The sequence below is a fragment of the Tripterygium wilfordii genome, chromosome 6 (assembly GCF_013401445.1).
Source record: "Tripterygium wilfordii isolate XIE 37 chromosome 6, ASM1340144v1, whole genome shotgun sequence".
NCBI lineage: Eukaryota > Viridiplantae > Streptophyta > Magnoliopsida > Celastrales > Celastraceae > Tripterygium > Tripterygium wilfordii.
The window spans coordinates 7107948-7129519 of NC_052237.1; the positions used below are offsets into that span (position 1 = coordinate 7107948).

The 21572-nt window shown below is 36.8% G+C and overlaps 3 protein-coding genes and 1 pseudogene across 8 annotated transcripts; 3 read left to right on the top strand and 1 right to left on the bottom strand.

The window, feature by feature from the left end:
* Positions 1-283: 283 nt before the first annotated feature.
* Positions 284-3886, top strand: LOC119999316 (annotated as a pseudogene).
* A 2859-nt stretch (positions 3887-6745) lies between these two features.
* LOC120000873 (WAT1-related protein At1g70260-like) lies at positions 6746-9494 on the top strand. Its single transcript, XM_038849036.1, has 7 exons — positions 6746-7145; positions 7255-7317; positions 7424-7540; positions 8202-8451; positions 8543-8701; positions 8937-9088; positions 9175-9494. The coding sequence occupies exons 1-7, from the start codon at positions 6949-6951 to the stop codon at positions 9332-9334; spliced, it is 1098 nt and encodes a 365-aa protein (XP_038704964.1). The 5' UTR covers positions 6746-6948; the 3' UTR covers positions 9335-9494.
* A 1011-nt stretch (positions 9495-10505) lies between these two features.
* On the bottom strand, positions 10506-11286 carry LOC120001103 (MLP-like protein 423). Its single transcript, XM_038849348.1, has 2 exons — positions 11035-11286; positions 10506-10953 (listed from the first exon to the last, which is right to left on the bottom strand). Exons 1-2 carry the CDS (start codon positions 11219-11221, stop codon positions 10682-10684), a joined length of 459 nt encoding a protein of 152 aa, XP_038705276.1. The 5' UTR covers positions 11222-11286; the 3' UTR covers positions 10506-10681.
* Positions 11287-16156: 4870 nt separating this feature from the next.
* Positions 16157-19694, top strand: LOC119999464. Of its 6 annotated transcripts, none has more exons than XR_005468422.1 (4): positions 16157-16831; positions 17413-17718; positions 17959-18083; positions 19347-19694. XR_005468422.1 is itself a non-coding variant. In XM_038847039.1 (3 exons), exons 1-2 carry the CDS (start codon positions 16206-16208, stop codon positions 17681-17683), a joined length of 897 nt encoding a protein of 298 aa, XP_038702967.1. In that variant the 5' UTR covers positions 16157-16205; the 3' UTR covers positions 17684-17718; positions 17959-19694. The 6 variants fall into 6 exon arrangements, 2 of the variants coding, with proteins under 2 accessions (XP_038702967.1, XP_038702968.1); XR_005468423.1 differs by having other exon boundaries at positions 17959-18061; XR_005468424.1 differs by having other exon boundaries at positions 17975-18083.
* The last annotated feature ends 1878 nt before the right edge of the window (positions 19695-21572 follow it).

Below are 21572 nucleotides of genomic sequence, written 5' to 3' on the forward strand. Positions count from 1 at the left end.
CTTCATGTGCCCTTGTCGAGTGCCGACTGTTGATTACCAAACTGCTGGATATATTGGGGTGTAACTGAAAAAAAGTGGGATGCAAATAAAGCTCACCAAAGTTATCTAGGTATGTTAATGAAGAAGTGTTCAACGGCCCGAGCCCGAGCCCGAGCCTGGGTTTTAAGGCCCTATCGAGCTTGGACCCATGCCCATCAGAAATGAGAGGGCCGAGCCTTGGGCCTGTCAAAGCCCAGCTCGGTCCGACCCTCTTTCATCTCAAATGCAAGAATCTGTGGTGGGGGTTGAGATGTGTTTCTCTGGGGTCGCGTCACTTGTTCAGTTTGTGCTGTGAAACTGATGCAAGAGAGGAAATGGAAGTGAAGGTTGCGCTTCCATTTGTGGGTATGGTTTTGGCATAGTGTGCCCAGGTTGGGCGGATGATCGTAAGCAAAGTAGCCATGTCTAGAGGCATCAGCATCACCAACCTGGTCTTCGTCTTTTACTCTACTGCTCTTGCCTTCCTCATCCTCCTTCCTCTCTTTTTGCTCTTCCGCTGGTAATGGTATTCTTTCTAAATTACACCAAAAATTTATAACTTCATTGTATGCACTAATTATAACCTTGATTCACCCCAAACAGCACACAAATTTTCATTTGAGTTCATCTTTTGTTTTTCTTTACTCTGCAGAAGAGAGCTTCCGACGCTTATTTTCAGGATTTTTGGTGGATTCTTGTTGCTTGGTCTGCTTTGGTATGTAAATTTGTTAGTTTTATTTAATTTTGGACTAAGAAGTTGAGAACTAATTTTTAGGTTTAGTCTCGGGTTGGATGGACTTCTGTTACTTTATTGCATATTTCTTGGCCCTATTTACAGTTGCTTGGCACAGATATTTGGGTATGCTGGAATTTACTATAGCTGCCCTATACTTGGCACAGCAATGCTAAACCTCGTCCCCGGTTTCTCCTTCATGTTTGCCATTTCTTTCAGGTTATGCTCTTTACTTGCTGTTTTTATCGTTCAGATTGTTCATCATGAATTGCATTGATAGTCTCTAGTTATTTAAGCAGTGGTATTCGTATTCGTTCATCTTTGAGTTAGAAATGCCAATTCTGGTTTTGAAGACCTGCTAAAATATCTGTAAGGATGGATATAAGTCAGAGTAATACACTACTGCTGCCATCTGTTTGTTGCAATAACTTAATCAATCATAATCAATTATCTTGGTAAATTTGCAATAGCATGTTGGTCAAACTATTGTCTATTGGAGGACAAATATTGTCTGTTATGTTCTTCTTCCCTAGTTAATATCCAGTCTTCGAGTAAATCCAATGATTAAGAAAAGGATTTAGGAGATCATCCAATCCAATATCATGACAAGGTTTTCGTCAGGTCATTAATTAAAGCTATTATAGAGAAGGTTCAAACTTTGAACCTATTCGTTTATTGGGAAAACTGACTTTAGTACCATAATGAAGTTCAAGAAAGCTCTATTTCAATTTGACTGGTCATAAAGGAGGTAACCTGTATGCTATGTAGCACGGACACTCTGTTTTGGTCAGAGTGTCTGTGTCCGACACGTGTCGGACACGGACACGTCCCGACAGGCTCAAAATACGTCTGGGACACGTGAATCTAAGTATCCGATTTTCTTTTTTTTTTAAATATTGGACACGTTTTCGACACGTTGAGGACACGTTGGGGACACTTTTTTGTCTTTTATTTTTAATTTACTGAATTATTTTTTAATTTGTTATAAGATATTTGATTTTTTAAATACTTTAATGAGTCTTATATTATGTTTGATTTTTTAAATACTTTAAGGATTTTTTAATTTGTTATAAGATATTTGATTTTTTGAACTATCTTAATTGAATTATATTATGTTTTAATGTATTGTTGTTTTGGACCATATTGATTGAAATGAAATATATGTATATATATAAAAAATATAAAAAAAAATTAATCAACGTGTCCCCAACGTGTCCGTATCCTACTTTATGGAAAAATCACGAGTCCGCGTGTCCGTGTCGTGTCGTGTCACGTGTCCGTGTCCGTGTCCGTGCTACATAGCCTGTATGAGACCTTTCTACCTGCAACTCTAATTTCTCGGATTCCCAAATGTCTTGTGAGACTAGCTATTTTCTTTGAAACCATGTAAAAAAGAAAGAGAAAAACAGCGGATGACATGTTCCAATTATCTGACCACTAAAGGTAATCTGCCTCTCAGCAAGCCAAATCCTTTTCGTTCTCGATGGACAAGACCAATTTAATTACTAAAATTTGTATTCTAAAGTGTGAAGAATAAATCCATAAGACCTTTCCTTGTCAGGCTTCAGATTTCAACTCTCAGTTCTATTCTGGTATACCTTTCTGCAAATTATATTTCATATGTGCTGTTAACTTGAAGTGCAAGCCCATTTCCCAGTGGCAAGATTCAGCAACCTCGTGTCATAGGTTCAAAGTTCACACCTTGGAAACAGCCTACCCACATTAATGCGGCCGCGCAAGGCTGCCTACATCCTGCCCTTTCCCAACCCTGCACCACTACCGAAGCCTTGTGTACAGGAGTTGTTGACCTTTTAGCTATGTGCTGTAATCTTGCTTATGTTACATAAAGCAGTGTCATTTCTGGAAAAAACAAAAAAATAAAATAAAATGTCACACTAAGTAATCTTTCTTATGACTTTTACACACCAGCTCTTTGTTTATTCCATGACCTCTAAACTAATTTGAACATGGGAATGGGGTGTCAAGATGGAAAAGCTTGACTGGAGAACCTCAACGAGCCTAGCTAAATTGATGGGAACCATCGTGTCAATTTCAGGATCATTCATAGTGACTTACTTGGAGGGCCCCTTACTACTGAGGACAGTTTCTTCTCGGAACTTATTAAATCAACTTGTCTCGCAAGAGTCCAATTGGATCATTGGAAGATTATTCCTCGCACTTGATTGTGTGCTTACATATGCATGGGTTATTCTACAAGTGCAAGGATGAAAACAAAAAAGGTCCTCTTTGATTATGGAAAAGAGCTACAGAACAGAATAATTATAACTTCTACTTTGTTACATTTTAGGCATTGATTCTTAAGAAATACCCATCAGAGCTGATTGTTATCTTCTATTACTGCTTCTTTGTGGCCGTTCAATCTGTTATAGTTTGTCTGTTTGTGGAATGGGAATCCGGTGCTTGGAACTTGTACCTAATGTGAAGTTAATTGCTGTTCTATACTCGGTATGTGAACTAGATTAGGAAAATATGGAACTGCAAGAAACTTCTAAATCTACTTAATCTTAGTGCATCCCACCCTGCGACTTGATCTTTGATGTATAATGTTATCTGTTTTTGACTCATTTGTAAAAGAGCTTTCTACATGGTGTTTGAAGTGAACATACATATGATGATATAGGGAGTTTTTGTCTCTGCATTTCAAGTAGGCATTTGTACATGGTGCCTGCCCAAGACATGGCCTGTCTTTGTTTCCATGTTCAAGCCTTTGGGGATTGTCATTGCAGTTGTTGTTGGTGTTGTCTACCTTGGGGGCTTGGAAGGTAGCATATTAACCTTTTCTTTTGCATTATTGATAAGTTTTTGAGTGATCATGCTCATTCTATTAGGTACAGTCTTTCTGTTTTCTTTCCTTTTAGTTATGTTTATGAAAACATTGTAAAATCGAAAACATTATTAACCACAATATTACAATTTGATGCATGCAGTTTGGTTGGAGCAACTGTAATCATAATTGAGTTTTATTCTGTAGCGTGGGGGAAAGCCAAAGAAGAAAACATGTACTGATTCTGGGCTAAGGAGCTTGCAATCAAACAGCTGAAAGGTTCCTCTCTTGCAAAGCAACATCGAAGAAATATGAAAGGCTTCTGCTGCAAAACAATGCAAGAGGCCTCTCTGGCCACCAGAATGGGTATTTCTAATGCCTTCTCTCTCAAAATAGAAAGATATATAACGGATCATCTTAAAACTTTGGTTGCAGTATTATTGAATAATTGCGACTGAGGTGGCCATGAATCTCAAAGCTTCTGTTGGCCCATTAGTGTGTTGGTGAACTTAAATATTGTAGGAAAACTTGGAACATAAACATTGCATGTCTCACCTATACTTGTTTGGTCATAAGCATGCCAATGTTGATTTAAATGATCCACACTTCATCATCATCATCCGAGCCTTTGTCCCAAAAGTTTTGGGGTCTGTAGCCACAAAAATCAATGAAAATCCACAACTTGAATTCTTTTCCACCATTCATTTCTATCTAGGTTATACTTTCAACAATTCCTATTGAATACATATCTTTCTTCGTATTACTTCAAGCCACGTCTTTTAAGTTTTAACTGGCCTGTACTTGCAAGAAAAAAAATTAGAGTATTAGACTTGGTGCATAGTGTGCTTGGAATTTGAAAGAATTCCACCATCATTCATGTCACATTTGGAGGGCTGAATTTCCATTATTAATGGTGGGGGGGGGGGGGGGGTTTTCAATTGGGCTACTTTTTTGGTTTAAATTTGGAAAATTCTAAGCTAAGTGAGGCCAACCATAATGATCAGTTATGAACTTGATGATGAAATTGGCTTCTATTTAGGATCTTTTTGGATGTGTGCTATATAAATGGATGTCTATGAATGTGGCCATCTACACTTGCCCTGATTGTGCATATGATAATGTCTCAACTTATCTATATGACGTGCTTCATCAGGCTTGGACATCCATCCATGAGTTGACAGTGCTTGTAAACTAGATTGGATCAAATTAGTTGACCTAGTTAGTACCTTTGACATTAGTTTTATTTGTATTAGTCTTGCACCAAATTAAAACTCACATATTATGTATGCTGAATTGCTGATTTTAAAAATGTTGGACATAAAAACTCAATATGTTGCATATATTATGCATTTGATCAGAGTGTCAATTAGGAGGATGAGTTGCCTATGTTCATATGAATTTGAACAATGCATCTAATTTGATCATGGCTACTCGCTTTTGATTATTCTTTACAGGCACATATTCCTAAAGCTTGGAATTTCTGTGTATAGGTACCTCATGCTGAATAAGTATGAATATGCAAATGTAACAAAATACAATGTCTACTGGAGAATCACAGTGTAGTATGTCCCCTGATTTTACTCTGAATCACTACATGTTGATTTTAATAATGGGTCAAGAGACAAAATGAAAAGAAAAAGGAAAGAGAAAATCTGATTAATAGCTGGCGTCTCCTGCTCGTGAAAAGGCGCGTATAGTTGCTGGCCCTTAGCCTTTCGAAATATTTTAGTACAGTGTAATTTCTTGCACTTCTTAATATTTTCCTTTGTCAATGAGTTCATACTTTTTCTTGAGTACTGCTTTTGAATTCGTATTGGATCATGCGGAGTCGTAATGGGGAGGTGCTTAATACCTTTTCTATTGTGTTCAAGTAATTGATATTATAATTTTTATTAGCTGGGAGGAGAAGGGAAGCAGTCTATGCAAAATAGTTGACGTGCATAAACATATGCTATCAGAGTGCATATTGTTTTATATGTAGTGAAGAGATGGAAAGCACACCCAAAGTATAGCGTTGAGAAAAGGATATGATTGTATATGTAATGGGACTCTTGGCCTGTGGACTTTATTGTGTTTTCCTATAATTTGCATGCACCCCAACTTGTTTTCTGGGGCTACTGGACTTTTTCCTCCAGAGCGCACTAAAATAGGTCAAGCTCTACCTCGGTTGAAATGCATGAAGTTCTTGAATGTGGATTTTCTGGAAGTTTCATTTTTCTGAACTCAATGGTGTAATCATGAGATAATATTAGCTTCTTGAACTTAATTTTTATTTTTCTTATTTTTTTTATTATGGCTTTTGATAATTTTTCGTCAAGAGCCTTTCACTGAACTTATTTGACCTGAGAATCATATATATATATATATATATATATTGACTTTCAGCATACAACTCAATATGTATTGACCTGATATTCTGGTATATAGCGAAAGAGGCGAAGAATGAGAAACAGATTTAGTATTTGTTTTGACTTACACCCCTCATCCATCCTAAATACCAACTTTAGCGGTGGTTTAAAATTTATATTAATCTAATCACTAGGAGTAGGAAACCATATCTGCTGGAGATGGGTTGAACTGGCTATCTTGTTCCATTTTGAGTTCATCTGGGATTGCAATAGAGGTTTAATTTGTGTGCACGGCAAGCATAAAAAAGATGGTATGAGTGGTAGGAGCTAGGGAAGATAGACTAGATGGTTCCTCGAATCTTTGGTCCCTTTGTCCTGAATAGTTCTGGAAGCCTTGTCATGGTTGGGCTTGAACTTGGGGTTGGGAAAGTGGACACTATCTTACATTAAGGTTAGATAAGAGCGGCAACCTTAACACTTTAATCATTCATCACTCCTGTGCACAAGCACTATCGCAGCAACCTAATCTAAGCATAAATAATTAAGCACTACCACCTGAGCCTTGTTTCACTGGTATATCTGTATGTATTATAAATAATTCAGCAGTACTACACCTGAGCCTCTATATATATAAAATACACACACACATATAGTTCTTTCTGGTAGGTCCTCGGTTAAGGTCGACCACGAGACACTCCGAAGAAGATACAAATTCTTCCTGTTCTTGGTCCCTTGTTCATTATTTTAATCAGATTATTGGCTATGGTAAGCTCAAAAAATAGTGGATTAAGGGACAAATCAAATATTCAACCCCTTCTTTCTTTCTTTCTTTTTTTTAGAAGATACATTATTAAGGCCCACGTCAGCCTTTTTTTCCTCATCATTATTATTTTTGGTTTGGAGGGACACTCGAGTAGCGTTTTTCCATGAAGAGTAGCTTCAACACCTTGTGAAGGGTTACTCTATATATTCTGGCATGTATATATAAGAACAAGTGTAGTTGCAGGTTTTTCATGAATTCATTGTCTGATCTAATTAGTTCATTGATTTATTAGTGATTAGAGATGGGAGTGAGAGGGAAGGTGTTGGAAGTGGTACCATTCATAGCAATGGTGACAATGGAGGGTTGCACAATTGGATTGACAATCTTAGCCAAAACAGCAATAACTGGAGGGATGAGCCCTCTTGTATTTGTTGTGTATACTAATGCTCTTGGCTCCATCCTCCTACTCCCTTATTCTATCTTGTTTCATAGGTATAGGTTTGTTCACAATCTTGCTCTGTTATTTCCAATTCAACCCGACAGACTCTAACAGTACTGCATATATATATATATATGTATGTATGTATATATGATTCCCTTGTTGCAGCCCACAACAATCAATCTTCACCTTTCCTCTTCTTATGAGGATCTTCTTCTTGGGTTTCACAGGGTTTGTGCTCTCGCTCTCTCACACAGTTACTACAGTTGTTATTCTAATAGCATTTTATGAAGTCTCTTGGTTGAATTTAATTTTGTGCGGTTGAATTTATTTGTAGGATATTTATGGCACAAAACCTTGCATTTTTGGGTCTAAGCTACAGTTCCCCAATTGTTGTGTGCGTCATGGGACTCTTGCTTCCTGCTATTTCTTTCATCCTCTCTCTTATTCTCAGGTATCATGTACTATTTACTCAGTCTCGATCTACATTTTGATAAATATATCATAAATAGCAATTGTCAAATTGACAATCATGGGCTTATTGCAGCCCAACCTGTGTTTATCTGGGCTTCAGCCCATAGATTTTGTGGGTCTCTTGCAGTTTAATTACTCTTGTTTTTCCTGATTAAATTAGAGATCCCCAAAGCAGAATCTGTAAACAAGCAATAGATACTCTTGGCCACATGATCTTTGAACCTTATTTTCAATATCACTTGTTAGTAAGATCTGACTAGGGGAATCTCTTTGAGGTTAAATTTTATAAATTCGGTAGGTCCTGAATTCAATACAATACCCTTTATGACTACGCGATGAGTTTTGGCCTAAAATACCTTATCATCACTTGGGAAATTTTTGTGCACATTGATAGTCCGAGTTTAGACCATGTCGAATGACCAAATTACCCCAAAAAAAATCTGTCTGGGAAGTGTCCACACATACCCAACTTGGCATATTTACATATACATTTGAAACTCAGTCTAAACTCAAAACTTGAAGGTATTAAAAAATGATTCTATCTGGGTATACTATAAACCCGTTTACCTGTCTTATGCTTTCATTATTATAATATCCTAATCACATTTGTATTGCCAACGATTGCTAAATTATGAGATCAGGACAAAAGAGAGAGATTGGAGAAGAACAAGTTTCCAAGTCAAAGTGGTTGGGACCATAGTATCAATAATGGGAGCAACAGTGGTGGAAATCTACAAGGGGCCTTATATAAGAACAGCTTCATCTTCTTGTCTTCAACAACATAACAAACCACACCTCTTTGTCTACTTGTCAACAGCAGATCATTGGGTTCTTGGTGGCATTTTGCTTGCTGCTTCTTCTTTATGTGTTTCAGCATGGAACATCATTCAGGTACAAACAAGTCTTCTTTAAAAATTTCTTCATTTTTTTCCCCTTTTTCAAACGTGAAATCTAACCAGACAAAAAAATGGTTTTTGGTCAGCTGGGAACAGTTAAACAATATCCTCATGTGATGAAAGTGGTGTCCTTTTATAGCTTGGCTGGGACAATCCAATGTGTTGTATTCTCTTTATTTGTAGAGAGAGACCCAAGTGCTTGGAAAGTTAACCTCAACATGGATCTCCTACTGATTGTCACAACAGTAAGCACAAATTACTCTATTGCATGTACTAACACTAATTAAATCTGTTAGAAAAGTACGGCTTTGTTCTTCTGAGCCGTTGCCTATGGTTATTAAGCCTAGAAAAAGGCCTTGGTTGTGTGAGAGGAAAATGACCTCTGCTTATAAACCATTCAGTTGGATTATGAGAGACCGATGTGGGATTTTTAGTCTCGACAAAATCACTATCTTAAACAACATTTTTGTATCTTTACAGGCAATCTTTGTGAGTGTTATTCGAAGCAGTATTCACATAACATGTAGCACCATGAAGGGCCCTTTGTATGTACCTATGTTTAAGCCATTTGGGATTGCTTTTGCAACCTTTTTTGGTGTCACCTTCTTCACTAATAGTCTCCATTATGGAAGGTAATAAAATACTATTTATTACTTATTAATTTTTATCTTCTTCACTGTCTTGTGATAAAATTAATTGAAGCCATATGTGTGTGCAGTGTCATGGGAGCAGTAATAACTGGGATGGGGTATTATACAGTGATGTGGGGACAGCTTAAAGAAGGTGAAGATAAGGAAGAATATTCTTCTAGTCTCAAGAGTAGTGAAGATTCTTCCGACATGAAGGTTCCTCTGTTGCAAGAAGATTTGCCAGTGTAAATGTTATACAAGCTATGTATGTCCATGGAAGTTGTCATTTTACTGTAAAAATCAGAATGTTTGCGGAAGCATATTAGTGCACTTCCCCTGCATAATGATTAATACTTTGATATGTAAATATCCGTTTTATGAAAGGGCTTTTGTGGTGTGTATCCATCAAGCTACTCGTATTCATATACATATATATACACACACATATATATATACATATATATTTATCAAACAGTTCTGAAAAGTGAAACTCTTGCAAATTCTTTGTTACAAAGACATTCATGTGGTTTGAGTCAGCAGGTTCATTTACCATTTCATATTCATGAGACCAGTTCACCAAGCTCCCTGTCCCTTCTTCCTTTGCTTTCACTCCAATTTTGGCCCTGAAACTCTTGAAGAACATAAGTAGATTCCCATCCGGGATACTGTACCTGAACGTTTTATTCGCTTCATCAACAAAATCAATCCTCTCTATTGAGTTTGAAATAGCAGAACCTGTATAAGACATCTACATATATAAGTAGCTGAGTTTTTTTTTAAGAAGAGCTCGTGGTCTAGTGGTAGCCAAGTCGTTAACTTCAGTATATGTTACGAGACATACAGAGCCAACCGACGTACCATCACCTTGAACACTCTTGACACTATCAGGTAAGGCCTTTGGGAGGACAGGGACACCTTTTTTTATGCATTCCCAGAACTTGTCTCTGCATCAGACATTCAGACTTAACCTCAATTTCCAGGTGATGCTTCCCACTTGAACCCATTTTTTCTTTGGTCTAGGGACAGCTAGCAAGAAATTAGAGATGTATGTATGTATATATAAGGGGGAATCTGAATGAAAGTTTGTCCCAATTTATGGGTTGTTGAAATATTGGGATTATCAGCATCTTACATTGGTTGTCTAAATATTGCTTAGTTAGTTAGTTAGTCTAAATATTGCTTAGTTAGTTAGTTAATTAATCAGAGTTACATGGCCTGCAACAGCTGTGTTATTTTTATTTTTATTTCATACTTGTTGATTTGTCCTCTTGTACCTCATGAAGATTTGTATGTGTATTTACATGGAGCATTGTTCTGTTGAATGAATGAAGTGTCCTGTATTCTTCTTTTGTTCTTCTTCTTGGGTTTGTCTTGTATTTATAGTGAATTACAACAATGCCATAGGATACAACAGACAAGAGGATAATAGTAGTTTGCACAGTAAGTAAAATAAGTATCAAGAAAGACAGATCAAAATTATTAGAGCAGAGTAGGACTCCACATTATTATTGATTTAAAACATGCACACACACACACACATATATGTATGTATGTAGATCACTCCTCATTTCTCAATAGGTAGTGTTTTTGGCTTCTCTATGCCTTCTGAATCAAGTCATCCACTTCAGTGAAGTTCTTGACCACAAAGTCCTTAATGATGTGTGGAACCTCAACATCATCACTTACCTTCTCATTCTCGCATGTCCATTTCACCAAGCACCCATCCCCCTTTGGACTCACCTCTATTTTCCCCTTGAAACTTTTGTAGTATTTCAACAGATCTCCTTCAATGACACTGTATGAAACTTTCTTGTTTTCCTCATCCACCGTGTCGATCTTTTCTTTCGATATTTTCACAAGTGGAGAACCTACAAGAAACCAAACCAATCAATAATCATAACTTCAAATTTTCAACACAAACTTAGGACTTAAGACTTCGGGCTCTCTACCTTCAGCATATGTGAAGAGACGAATGGACCCAGCGGCCTTTCCATCACCTTCAAGTATTTCAATGGTCTTGTATTGATCTGGGAAGTATTTTGGGAAGAGGGTTGTGGAGTTTCTGATGTCTTCCCAGAACTTTTCTGCAGAAGACTCTATGTTAACATCTACCTCAAGAACTCCACTGGAAGCCATTGCAGTAAATGCAAAGAAATTAGAACCGGAATGATTCGGAATTAGTGGATAGACACACTGGAATGTGAAACATGTACATATATATATATATATATAGTGAATTAAAGGCTTTTTTAAAGCTATGGTTGATAGATGAGAGCTTTAATTCCTTAGCAACCAGTTCAACTGCCACTTTATTAGCTACCAAGAAAAATCCATGAAGAAAATAAAGTGATCACCGACTTGATGGGCCCAATTAATAATCTTTGATTAAGCCACGACGAAGGAGGTTGCCGTACCAATTACTTTGGTCCTGCAATGAATACCAGAATCACTATGCCATGTTAGTAGTCCTCAATGAGACCAATTTCACCTGTTAGAACGGCTAGGAAGTGCAGCAATGAAGAGATGAGAGATTGGGAAAAAAAAAAAACCAGTAAGGCTGGAAAAACTCCTGAACAGAAGAAGGTTAAGCAAGAACAGAGACATTGGAAACAGTCGTGAGTCTGAAGATATGCAGAAATTAAATTAGTCACTGAGAGACTGTTTATCACAATCTTTAGAACAGATAGCCATGAAATGGAATAGCATAACACCAAATTGCTAAAACCATGAAATATAAAATATATCACACCAATTTCCATTTCCTGTTCTTCAGCAAGATTTATTCATATCAACCAAGGTATATGGTAAAATTGTGCACTAAGATTTCACAATTTTTGTGAAACGAATCCCCAAGAAAATTGATATTCAAACACAATTACAAGATTTAATCTTTGAATCAATGGAATAAAGCAAGAGAAAAGAAGTAGCTCAATTTTGAACAATCCATCAAAGCAAGTTCTTATGGTTATGATATCACACAATGGCATACAATACCTCTTAAGAGTGTTAGTGCTAAAATCCAATATCTTTGGGCAAAGTACCAAATCAATTGACTGATCAAACAAATCCAAACTAGCTATGTAGTGAATGAAGCAATAAATCAAAGCGGTAAAAATACATACGATATTCGTGATTTAGCATACAAAGGCCTATGTCCGTAGATAACAGAGATCCAATATTCCACTATGTTTGGAGAAGTTACAAGTTGAGAGACTCATCAGTACAAAGAGAAGCAAACCCACTTTAGATTCTATCATCCTCTCTCAAGCTCTCTCTCACACAAATCAATCGAAACCCCAAGAGCCGCTCTCTCGACTATCTCTTGTATCTCTTCAATCTTCACTCTTTCTCAAGTGTTTACCATTGTGTATTGTGCTCTCTCTCTTCCTCTCTCTCTCTAGGTGGCACTCCAAGGTATTGTCGAAGCAAATACATATATTTTAAGTCTATTTTCGACCTATTTAAATATTTGTTTGCGACTAAGCCCACTCAAGCCCCCGTTGGTGCTGCAACAGACTTAAAATGGCAATCTAACACAGAGAGAGAGTTTTGGGGTGCTCAAGTGCTCACGAGCGCTCGAGCGATCATCAGTTATCCGGACAACTCCTTTTGCTATATGGTCAGAACTTCAATTGACCCAAATCCCACAAATATTCACTTTAGCGAAATTTAAGCAAGCGAATAGCCCCACTTACTCCAAAACAACTCCATCAAGCGTGAACAAGACAAATCAATCACGCAAGATACAAACAAAAAAGCAAACACGATGCCAACAAGCACATGTTCATCTTTAGCCAACACAAATCTCTACCTTGGCGAAAAGAAATGAGCCAACGCTTACATATGCCCCAAATAGACAAGTTCCACCTCACTGAGAAAAACCACAAATCTCCACCTTCGTGATAAACAAGCCAACACCTAAATGTACTCCATAACCAACATCTAAATGTGCTCCAAATAAGCTTCACGAAGCGTGAACAAGTCAATGTCGATGTCGTCAAGCAAGAATCATCTACGAACCAAACAATCAACAAACTCTGCTACCTCCAATCGACACCTTAGTGCCCAAGTCAAGGTTGATCATGTCACTAGCATACTGGACATTGATCTCAAGCAAACACCACCAAACAAACTACATGGTCATCAACAACGCAAATACGAGTGTGGTGAAATCTCGTCAACCCCTACAACCAAGTCAAGTTGATCATGTCTTTAGCATGTTGGAGAATTTTTGACAATGTAGAATGTTGGAGAATTTTCAGCAATTTAGATTTTGCTTCAAGGCACGGATTAACGCTTTCCTTAAAGTGTTATTTGCCTCCACCAATTGGTGTGCACAGGATAGCAGCAAATACACTTCCAATATACAATGAAGCACTACGTATTTAACGTTTTGATATTCGGCCTTTGCATAAAGGAAGAACACCCAAGAATGACCAAGAAAAACAGAACTTTAACAAGTGCTTGGAATTCTATTTTGCAAGGATAGAATCCAAGTTTGAGAGTTTTTGAGATGGTTTTTAGATCGTCATTGAATGTCTTGGAATGATGTATTTATAGAGAATAACACACATTTTGATGAAAGGTTGTGTCCAAAAAGAAACACATCTTTTTGGTGAAGGGTTGTGTCTAAAAAGAAAGATATCTCTTGTCAAAAAAAACATAACTCTTGTGAAGGGTTGTGTTCAGGAGAAGTTGTAAGAGAAGTTATAAGAGAAGAGTTGTGTCTATTGGTATGAAACTACCAATGTAAAAATTTCTTTATTATTTTGAAAATATTTCGACATTCCTCCACCATTTTCAAAATACAGATGAAAAATACACTTGTTGTGTTCATTTGAAAATTTGTGCATAAACAAAGGTGTCTTTAGGACTTGAACCTTCATGTAGTGTATGTATATCAAGGTTATTCAGGATGACATAGTTGACAAACTTTGAACTAGTGATCCTCTTCGAATAACCGGACACACAACACACACAAATTTTCGATATAAAGGTCATTATTATTTGCCGACGCGTGGATTGGTCTTGCGTCTGTATCTTGTTTTAGTAAGTGCTTTAGAGACAAGTCCAAGTCGTATAGAAAGCGGCACCACTTTCGACACTCACGTAGGTAAGCTTATCAAAGGTACTCCTATAAGTATAATACCTCACAAACTTTGTTATAAACTTATTAAGAACTTTATTGCTCAACCTCCTTCTTTACCTTATAGGTCCAAAGCACTTTTTCCTTGGGATGTATATACACTTCAAGTACTTTCCATCACCTAATATGATGTACTTTGCTCGTTGAACTCAAGAACATCAAATTTTCAAAGTGTTGAGTTGAGTTTCCACCATTGGTGATTGTTTAGTAATGGACATTAATCCCAACCCTTTTGATGTTTTCCACACCATATCTCTTGCGAGACCCTTGGTTAATGGATCAGCCAAATTTTGACTTGAACTTACAAAATTTATTGTTATGGTACCATCTGTGATCCATTGTCTCACCATACTATGTCTCAAACCAAATCCGCCTTTAGAATACAATGAAGCTTGGTCTATGGACCACCTTCTTCTTGGTGCAATGGCAGTAGAAGGTCATAGTATTTTGAGAATAATCAAGGGAGAGAAAGATACTTGTCTTTCTATTTCTGTAGCAATAGAAAAACAATATGAAACTTTTATGAAGAGAGACTGAGAGAAAGTTGTCAGAAAATTAGATTATAAAAATGTTGGAAAATAACTCTATTTATAGAGTTTGTGGTGACTCTTTACATAAGACATCATAAAATGACATGTCTTTTTTTTTTTAAAGAAACAAACCTTTATTAAACTGGGCAAAGCCTGAGGCCGGATACCCCTACAACGTCATCCCAAAGAGAAGAAATACAGATAACATGAGGAAAAGAAGAAGTGCACTCCCTAAGACAAATTAAAACCAAAGTTGACTAAATTATTAGCACTGAAGTTTGCCTTACGATAAACATGACTAACTTTAACTTGCCAATTTTGGCCAAGAAGCCATTTAATAGGAGAATTAAATGAGAATGACCATTGGTCAAGAACATCTTGTCTTTACAATGAATAATCATGCCTTTATAATGGTGACTATTCACATAAGACATCATAAAATGACATGTCTTTTCAATGTGAATGATCATGTCTTCTAATGCGAAGAGTTGCATCCAAACCAATAAAAGGTCTTTTCAAAAAATCAAAATCAAAATAATTTTGAAAAATCTCCAACAAATATGAGTGTGGTAAACCCTCGTCAAATACCAAAAAGCTGTCAATCAATCCATGCATCCACGTAGCCAAATACATAGCCCAAGTGTATGACCAATCATCACGGACTACAAGAATGTGAACTGCAAACGAACTTAAAAAGTAGTAGGTGCCCAGCAAATGTATACTCTACCACCATAGGAGTAGATCAACACCACACCATTAAAGTCCACGAACACAAACTAAGCCTAAACACAAGCATATGTGGATGCAGGTAAGTTAAACAAATGACTTTCAAAATTAATTTACCCTCCAAGTTGGAACCACCAAAGGTCTCTAAGTATCATTGTGCTCCAATGCTAGAGCCACGAAGGCTTCCAAATCGGACTCTAGTCTTTTTTGCATAATACACAATGACTACCAAAACCAAGTTTTCATACCTTGACATCCAATCCATATGAAACTTCTAAACAAATGTGTCCCAAACAAGTATGCCTAGACTCAAAAGTCACAAGTGCAGTTTTCATCATTGTGACATCCAAGTTTTCCAAAATTGACAATATTTTATTATACTCATTCAAATGATCCGACACCAAATTACCTATCGAATACTACATAATAGAGTACTTCAAAGTTCAAATGTCTTGGTGTAATAATATGGTATCGTCGAGAGTGTTCGACAATGATCATCTTTGTTTTTTTTTTCTTATTTTTCAATGCTCTTAGTTGTATTCCATCTTTTTATGGTTTCACGAGTGTATATAAATCTTAGTTATCTAATTTAAATGAGGTGTATAACCTTTTTTTAAAAAAAAAAAGCTTTTTAGATTAATTAAAAAAATATTAAAAGATGATGTGTTCCCATCGCATTTTTATCTCCATCGAAGTCCAACTGAAACCTCTCCTCTCTATGGCTGCCACTCTCTCTCTGTCCTTGGATCCCAATCACAACTGCTGCTACCTCTATCCCACCACCACCCACTTCAAACACCACCAAGCCCTCCCCGTCTATCTCCACAAGTCTGACCGTTACACCTTCAAATCCTTCTTTTCCCATTCCCACTCTTCCTCTTCTCCTTCTCCAACAGTATCAAATGCATATCTGGAAGACCCATTTAGGAAAGGGCGTTTATTGAGCAATCAAGAGCTTGAGAAGCTTAAATTCCTTGAAAATTTCAGCTACTTTCAAGAATTGACAACTGGGTCGATGTGTGTTCGGGTGATGATGCCTGACGAGATAGATGACACTGTCGGACTTCTGGCTGAGTCGTTCGCTGAGTCCATGCTTATGCCTGCCGGTTATGTTTCTCTTTTGAAATTCTTTGTGAAGCAGTACTTGATTGAGAGGAGAGCCGTAATGCCTCATGCCGTTACCCTTCTTGGATTTTACAGAGGGGAAGAAGAGGAGGAAGAATTGGCTGGGACCGTCGAAATTTGCTTTAATAAGATGGGTGCTAATACTTCTCCTCCTACACCCACTTCTCCCAAGAATTCTCCCTATGTCTGCAACATGACTGTGAAACAGCAACTTCGAAGGTACCATTGCTTTTCAGGTTTCTGCAATTTAGTCTGCTCTACTTGAAGTGGTTTCGATCTTTATCAATGATTCTCTATTTATGGGTCCTCTGGAGTTGAAACATTGTTTTTGAATGCTCTGGCACTGATATAACAACGGCAAATGTTTGTTTTAGTCGTTCCTAACCAGATTTTAGTTGCAGTAGTCCAGTTTTGCAATACATGATTCACTAAATATGATATTGGGTATGATCAACAAAATAAGAAAATTAGCTAAATTAATTGGGGGAAGGTTGGTTGTCTATCCACACGGGCAGTAGAGATATTGTTGCTTAGTTTAGTTAAAACTACTAGTCTGGTAAGGTGAAAATGTCAATAAGCTGTTTGAGATTGAAATTTATATTAGTAAGTAGGTGGATTTTATTGTCAAATGTAGATTGCCGAGCGAATTTCAAATCCTTGTGAAGATTGGAATTTGTGAGCAGCTAAAAAGATCTTATTATTGAATGTAGACTATTGCGGTCGTTTCTAAACAAATAGAAATTCCTTACAACATGCTGCGCTTTATGGTGATGCTAAGTACATTTTTTTGGAAATTTCAGGAGGGGGATTGGTTGGCATCTTCTGAAGGCAAGTGAGGAACTTATATCCCAGATGAGTTCCTCAAAAGAATTATACTTGCACTGTAGAATGATTGATGCAGTTCCATTCAGTATGTATAGAAAAGCAGGATATGAAGTTGTTAAGACAGATAGCATCTTGGTCTTGTTATTGTTGCAGAGACGTAAGCATCTGATGTGCAAGAAACTCCCAGTCTTAAAGAACCCTTCGGAATTGTATTTGTCAGACACTGAAGATGAACATCCTCTGTAAATGAAATTGTGGAAATCCTCAAATATGCTTCTGAGGTATAAAGGCAGTTACTGACTGCAACGCATTTTTTCATTTCCAGAATATGCAGTTGTTGTGCTCTCTCTCTGTCTCAAGCATGCTTGTATAATTTTGTAAACTATTCCAGATTTCCAGTAGTAGGTTGCATTTGTGCTTGTCCTTTATACTTTTGATTTAAAATTCTTTTTAAATATGATTCTTTCTGCTAGTTTAATTCGTAATTTTATTTACGGTTTTATAATAATGTCTTATTCTAGATCTGGACTCTCTCAGGCTAAGATACAGTCCAACTGGCTTGCAATGGACATCCAGATCTCTCATGAGCCAGTCTCTCCTTGGTTGTATATTGTCATGACTGAGGTAGAAACATGTTGTCCTTCAGGTTAATGGATCTTGCATCCTTATCTCTTTGATATCACTTTTTTGAACTTTTTTTAGGTTCAATTTTGATGCATGTGAATTATGCACTGTAGATTTCATTAAAAGAAAGAAAGAAAAATGCGTAACTAAAGAAGGCTATATATTTTCTTGAGTTCTGTAGTTGAAAAATGGAAGCTTCATTTAGGTACATGGTACAAGTTACATGTAATTACACAGTTTATGCACAAAGTATTTGTCAATTAAAAAGTTTCAGCAACAAAGTGATGATGCGAGATATAAACCATACATGCAAAGAAATGTTGCCTTTTAATCCTAGATCTCCAGTAAGTCTCATACATTGCTAGGTTCTCAGTGTTCTTTTTTGTGAATCTCTTTTCTTCCGCTGATTTCTTTGTTTTGTTTCTTAAGATCATTTAGATGCTCTCTCCTTTTGGGTTCTGTATCATTTGTTCCGTAATCATACCATCTTTCTCAAAGGCCCAAAGATTAAGCTTCCTATTCCGGAAACCTGTGGAAAGAATAATAATAAGAAAAAGTTTCCTTGCGCGGAAAATCATCAGGTTTGTCAGACCACCCTTAGTTTATGGATTGGCATGCCCATGCCTTTTGAACTTTTATAGATTATTATGATATGGAGCTCTTTTACACATTCTGCCATTGAGAGTCTTTCTATGCTCTCAACATGGACACATCTTGATGCTAGATTTGCAAACATCACTATCGATTCGATGGTGTATGAACAACGACTCAGCTTTGGTTCTATCATTTCTCGCAACTTCTTCTGATCGTTCAATAAATGTCTAACCTGGAATGTCAAGCAGCAAACTCTCTATTTATTTGTTACCTCTAGATATCCTTTGAAAGTTGAGAATTATTTAGAGGGGTTGATTATTGTCATCACCTATAGTACCAGGTTTATGTCTGTTTGTTCCTGGTTAATTTCCACTGCTCTGCGTCATGATAAAAGCTCAAGAAGAACAACTCCAAATGCATAAATATCACTCTGTAAAGTAAGCTTCCCCGTCTGTTGCCAATGGAGAATTATTAGTGTACAGCAACAAATATCTAAGCAGATTCTTGCTAAATAGTACATAAGATACAAATAATCTTTCTACTTTCTAGTATTTTGAAGATTTTCCAAGTACACTTTACAAACTATGAAGTGATCTTTCAGACAAACGACCATATTAAGCCTACACGAACTGTTCATCTCTGTCATCGGTTCTTGAAACTTTTCTGATTTGCGGTAGTTTATTTATATCAGAAGCTGGCAAAGGAAGTGGCTTTGGATAACAGCATTTTTAATGAGCTTACAAGAATACAAGAGTTCCCAGTTAAATGTAAAGCTAACAGGCTATTTGTCTTATATTTTCCGCTGCATAGGATATTGATTAATGCAGTTGTGCTGGACCCAAACCATGTGTCATATAATTTTTTTTTTCAACTCTAAATATATTCATGTCTAGTTTCATGTTAATTTTGGGTGGTTTGTCTGAATGGAGCAGTTCCTGTAGAAGTATCTTTACTTGGTTTTAGTATTTGTAATTCATTACAATGCTGTTCTTTATAAAGATTGACTTGTGCATAGTGCTGTGACTATGCTTTGCTTCTTTTTTTTTTTGTTACATGACTGTGCTCTGCTTAACATAGAATACATCACAGGAATTCATTCAGAGTCATATTTACTCACTCCCCGAAGCTACCTATAATTCTATTATTTTAGCTGCCTATAAGGCACAATCTGAAGGGGCATCCCTACATGACAGTGCTCTGCTTGTATCATCATTATATTTAGGTTCAGAAGCATTAGATCTTTCATTTCTGGGCATGCTCCTTATTATACTTTCAAGGCACTTCTTCAGCATTGAAGAGGCGGAGGAGTTTTTGAAAACTGACCCTAACAAGTTGTTCGGAAATTTACCCATGATCCTCCTAACAAGTTTTTGAATACATGACAGAAGATATGATATATTAGGCTAATTTGAATAATATATTTGTGATTGATTCTTCGTTATTTGTTTCTTTATACAGCACAACTAATCTTGGGCTACACTGGGTTACTTGTCTTGTATATATACCTTGTACTTCGTTTTATGCCAAGTCCTTGGTCAATATCATAGTATGGCAATTGCGTCCTTTGCCCCATTCTTCTTCAAGAACCCTGAAGCTCATATGTTTCTTTGCTCACACACTTTTAAAACTCTTAATAAACAGTTGTTGGAAATGTTAGGGAAAAAAAACCATGTGTGAATGGCTCCCAAAGACAAATTTGTGTACAGAGGGAGTATTGGACTTATCATTTGAGCACAAAGGCACCCAATGTTTTGTGATGTAGAGACTGGGCCATTGGCTAAAATCAAATGTGTGCCGTCCGGTTTGTCGAACGGGTGAGTTGGGCATGTGTCCGGGTCCAAGATAATAAAAATAATATTATTTTTTTTTGTCGAAGTTTGACTAGAGTCCTAATTCAATTACAATTGGACAATTCGTTGGGTTATTAAATAGGGAAAATTCCAGGCCAGTACCACTTAAAAAACTTTTTGACATTTAGGTCCAGTCAAAAAAACTTTATCCCTCTAAGGTACCACTAATATGCTAATTACTTTCTTACCCTTATCTTCCTCCCACAACTACACTTCTCATCTTTTCTTTCTTTCTTCCTCCTCTCTCCTTATCTTCTTCCTCCCACAACAACTACACATATCTTCTTCTTCTCTCTTTAATGTTATTATCTGCTTCCATAGCTATAGAACCTAACGGTGGTTTTGCTCCAATTCAATGCTGAAATCTCCATGTATCTGTGTGACACGTACCTGGTTATTGTGTGATTCTATAGATTTTTATCCAATCCACAATCAAAGGTGGAAATTAAGAATATTCTGACGAAAAATAAATAAATACAGACTGTTTCTTTGGTCATCCTTTAATTCCATTGAGATCTCAAAGAAAGGTATAAAGATCGAGAAAAGAAGAAGAAGAAAACATAAGGCAAACAAGTAGTAGGGGGCATATTGGGGCAAACAAAACTGGACGAAAGTGGCTGGCTGCTGCTCCACTGAAGTACCATCTAGCTTTCTTCAAATTCTCTCTTGTTTCTTATGGAATAAAGAGTCACGTTTTTTTATTATTTATTTTGTCGGATTTTCGTTATCCCCCAACTCCAAGATATTACCAAATAAAGCAAAATGACAAGTTGACAAGTTGAAAGAGGATACTGCATGATAAAAAGAAAAACACTCTCTTCCCCAAATTCATCTCGGCCAATGTTACTGTTTCAAAACAGTAACATTGGTCAGCTGGTGTTATTATTTGAAAAAAACTTCAGATCCGATTGATTTCGGTGGCGGTTCGTCATACCACCATCACAGTTGGACTCCCCTTATTGAAGCACACAATGCCCAGCCAGGTACGACCCAAAACGACCACCGGATATGACCGTTTTAAAACAGTAACATTGGTCAATGTTACTATTTCAAACAGTAACATTGAT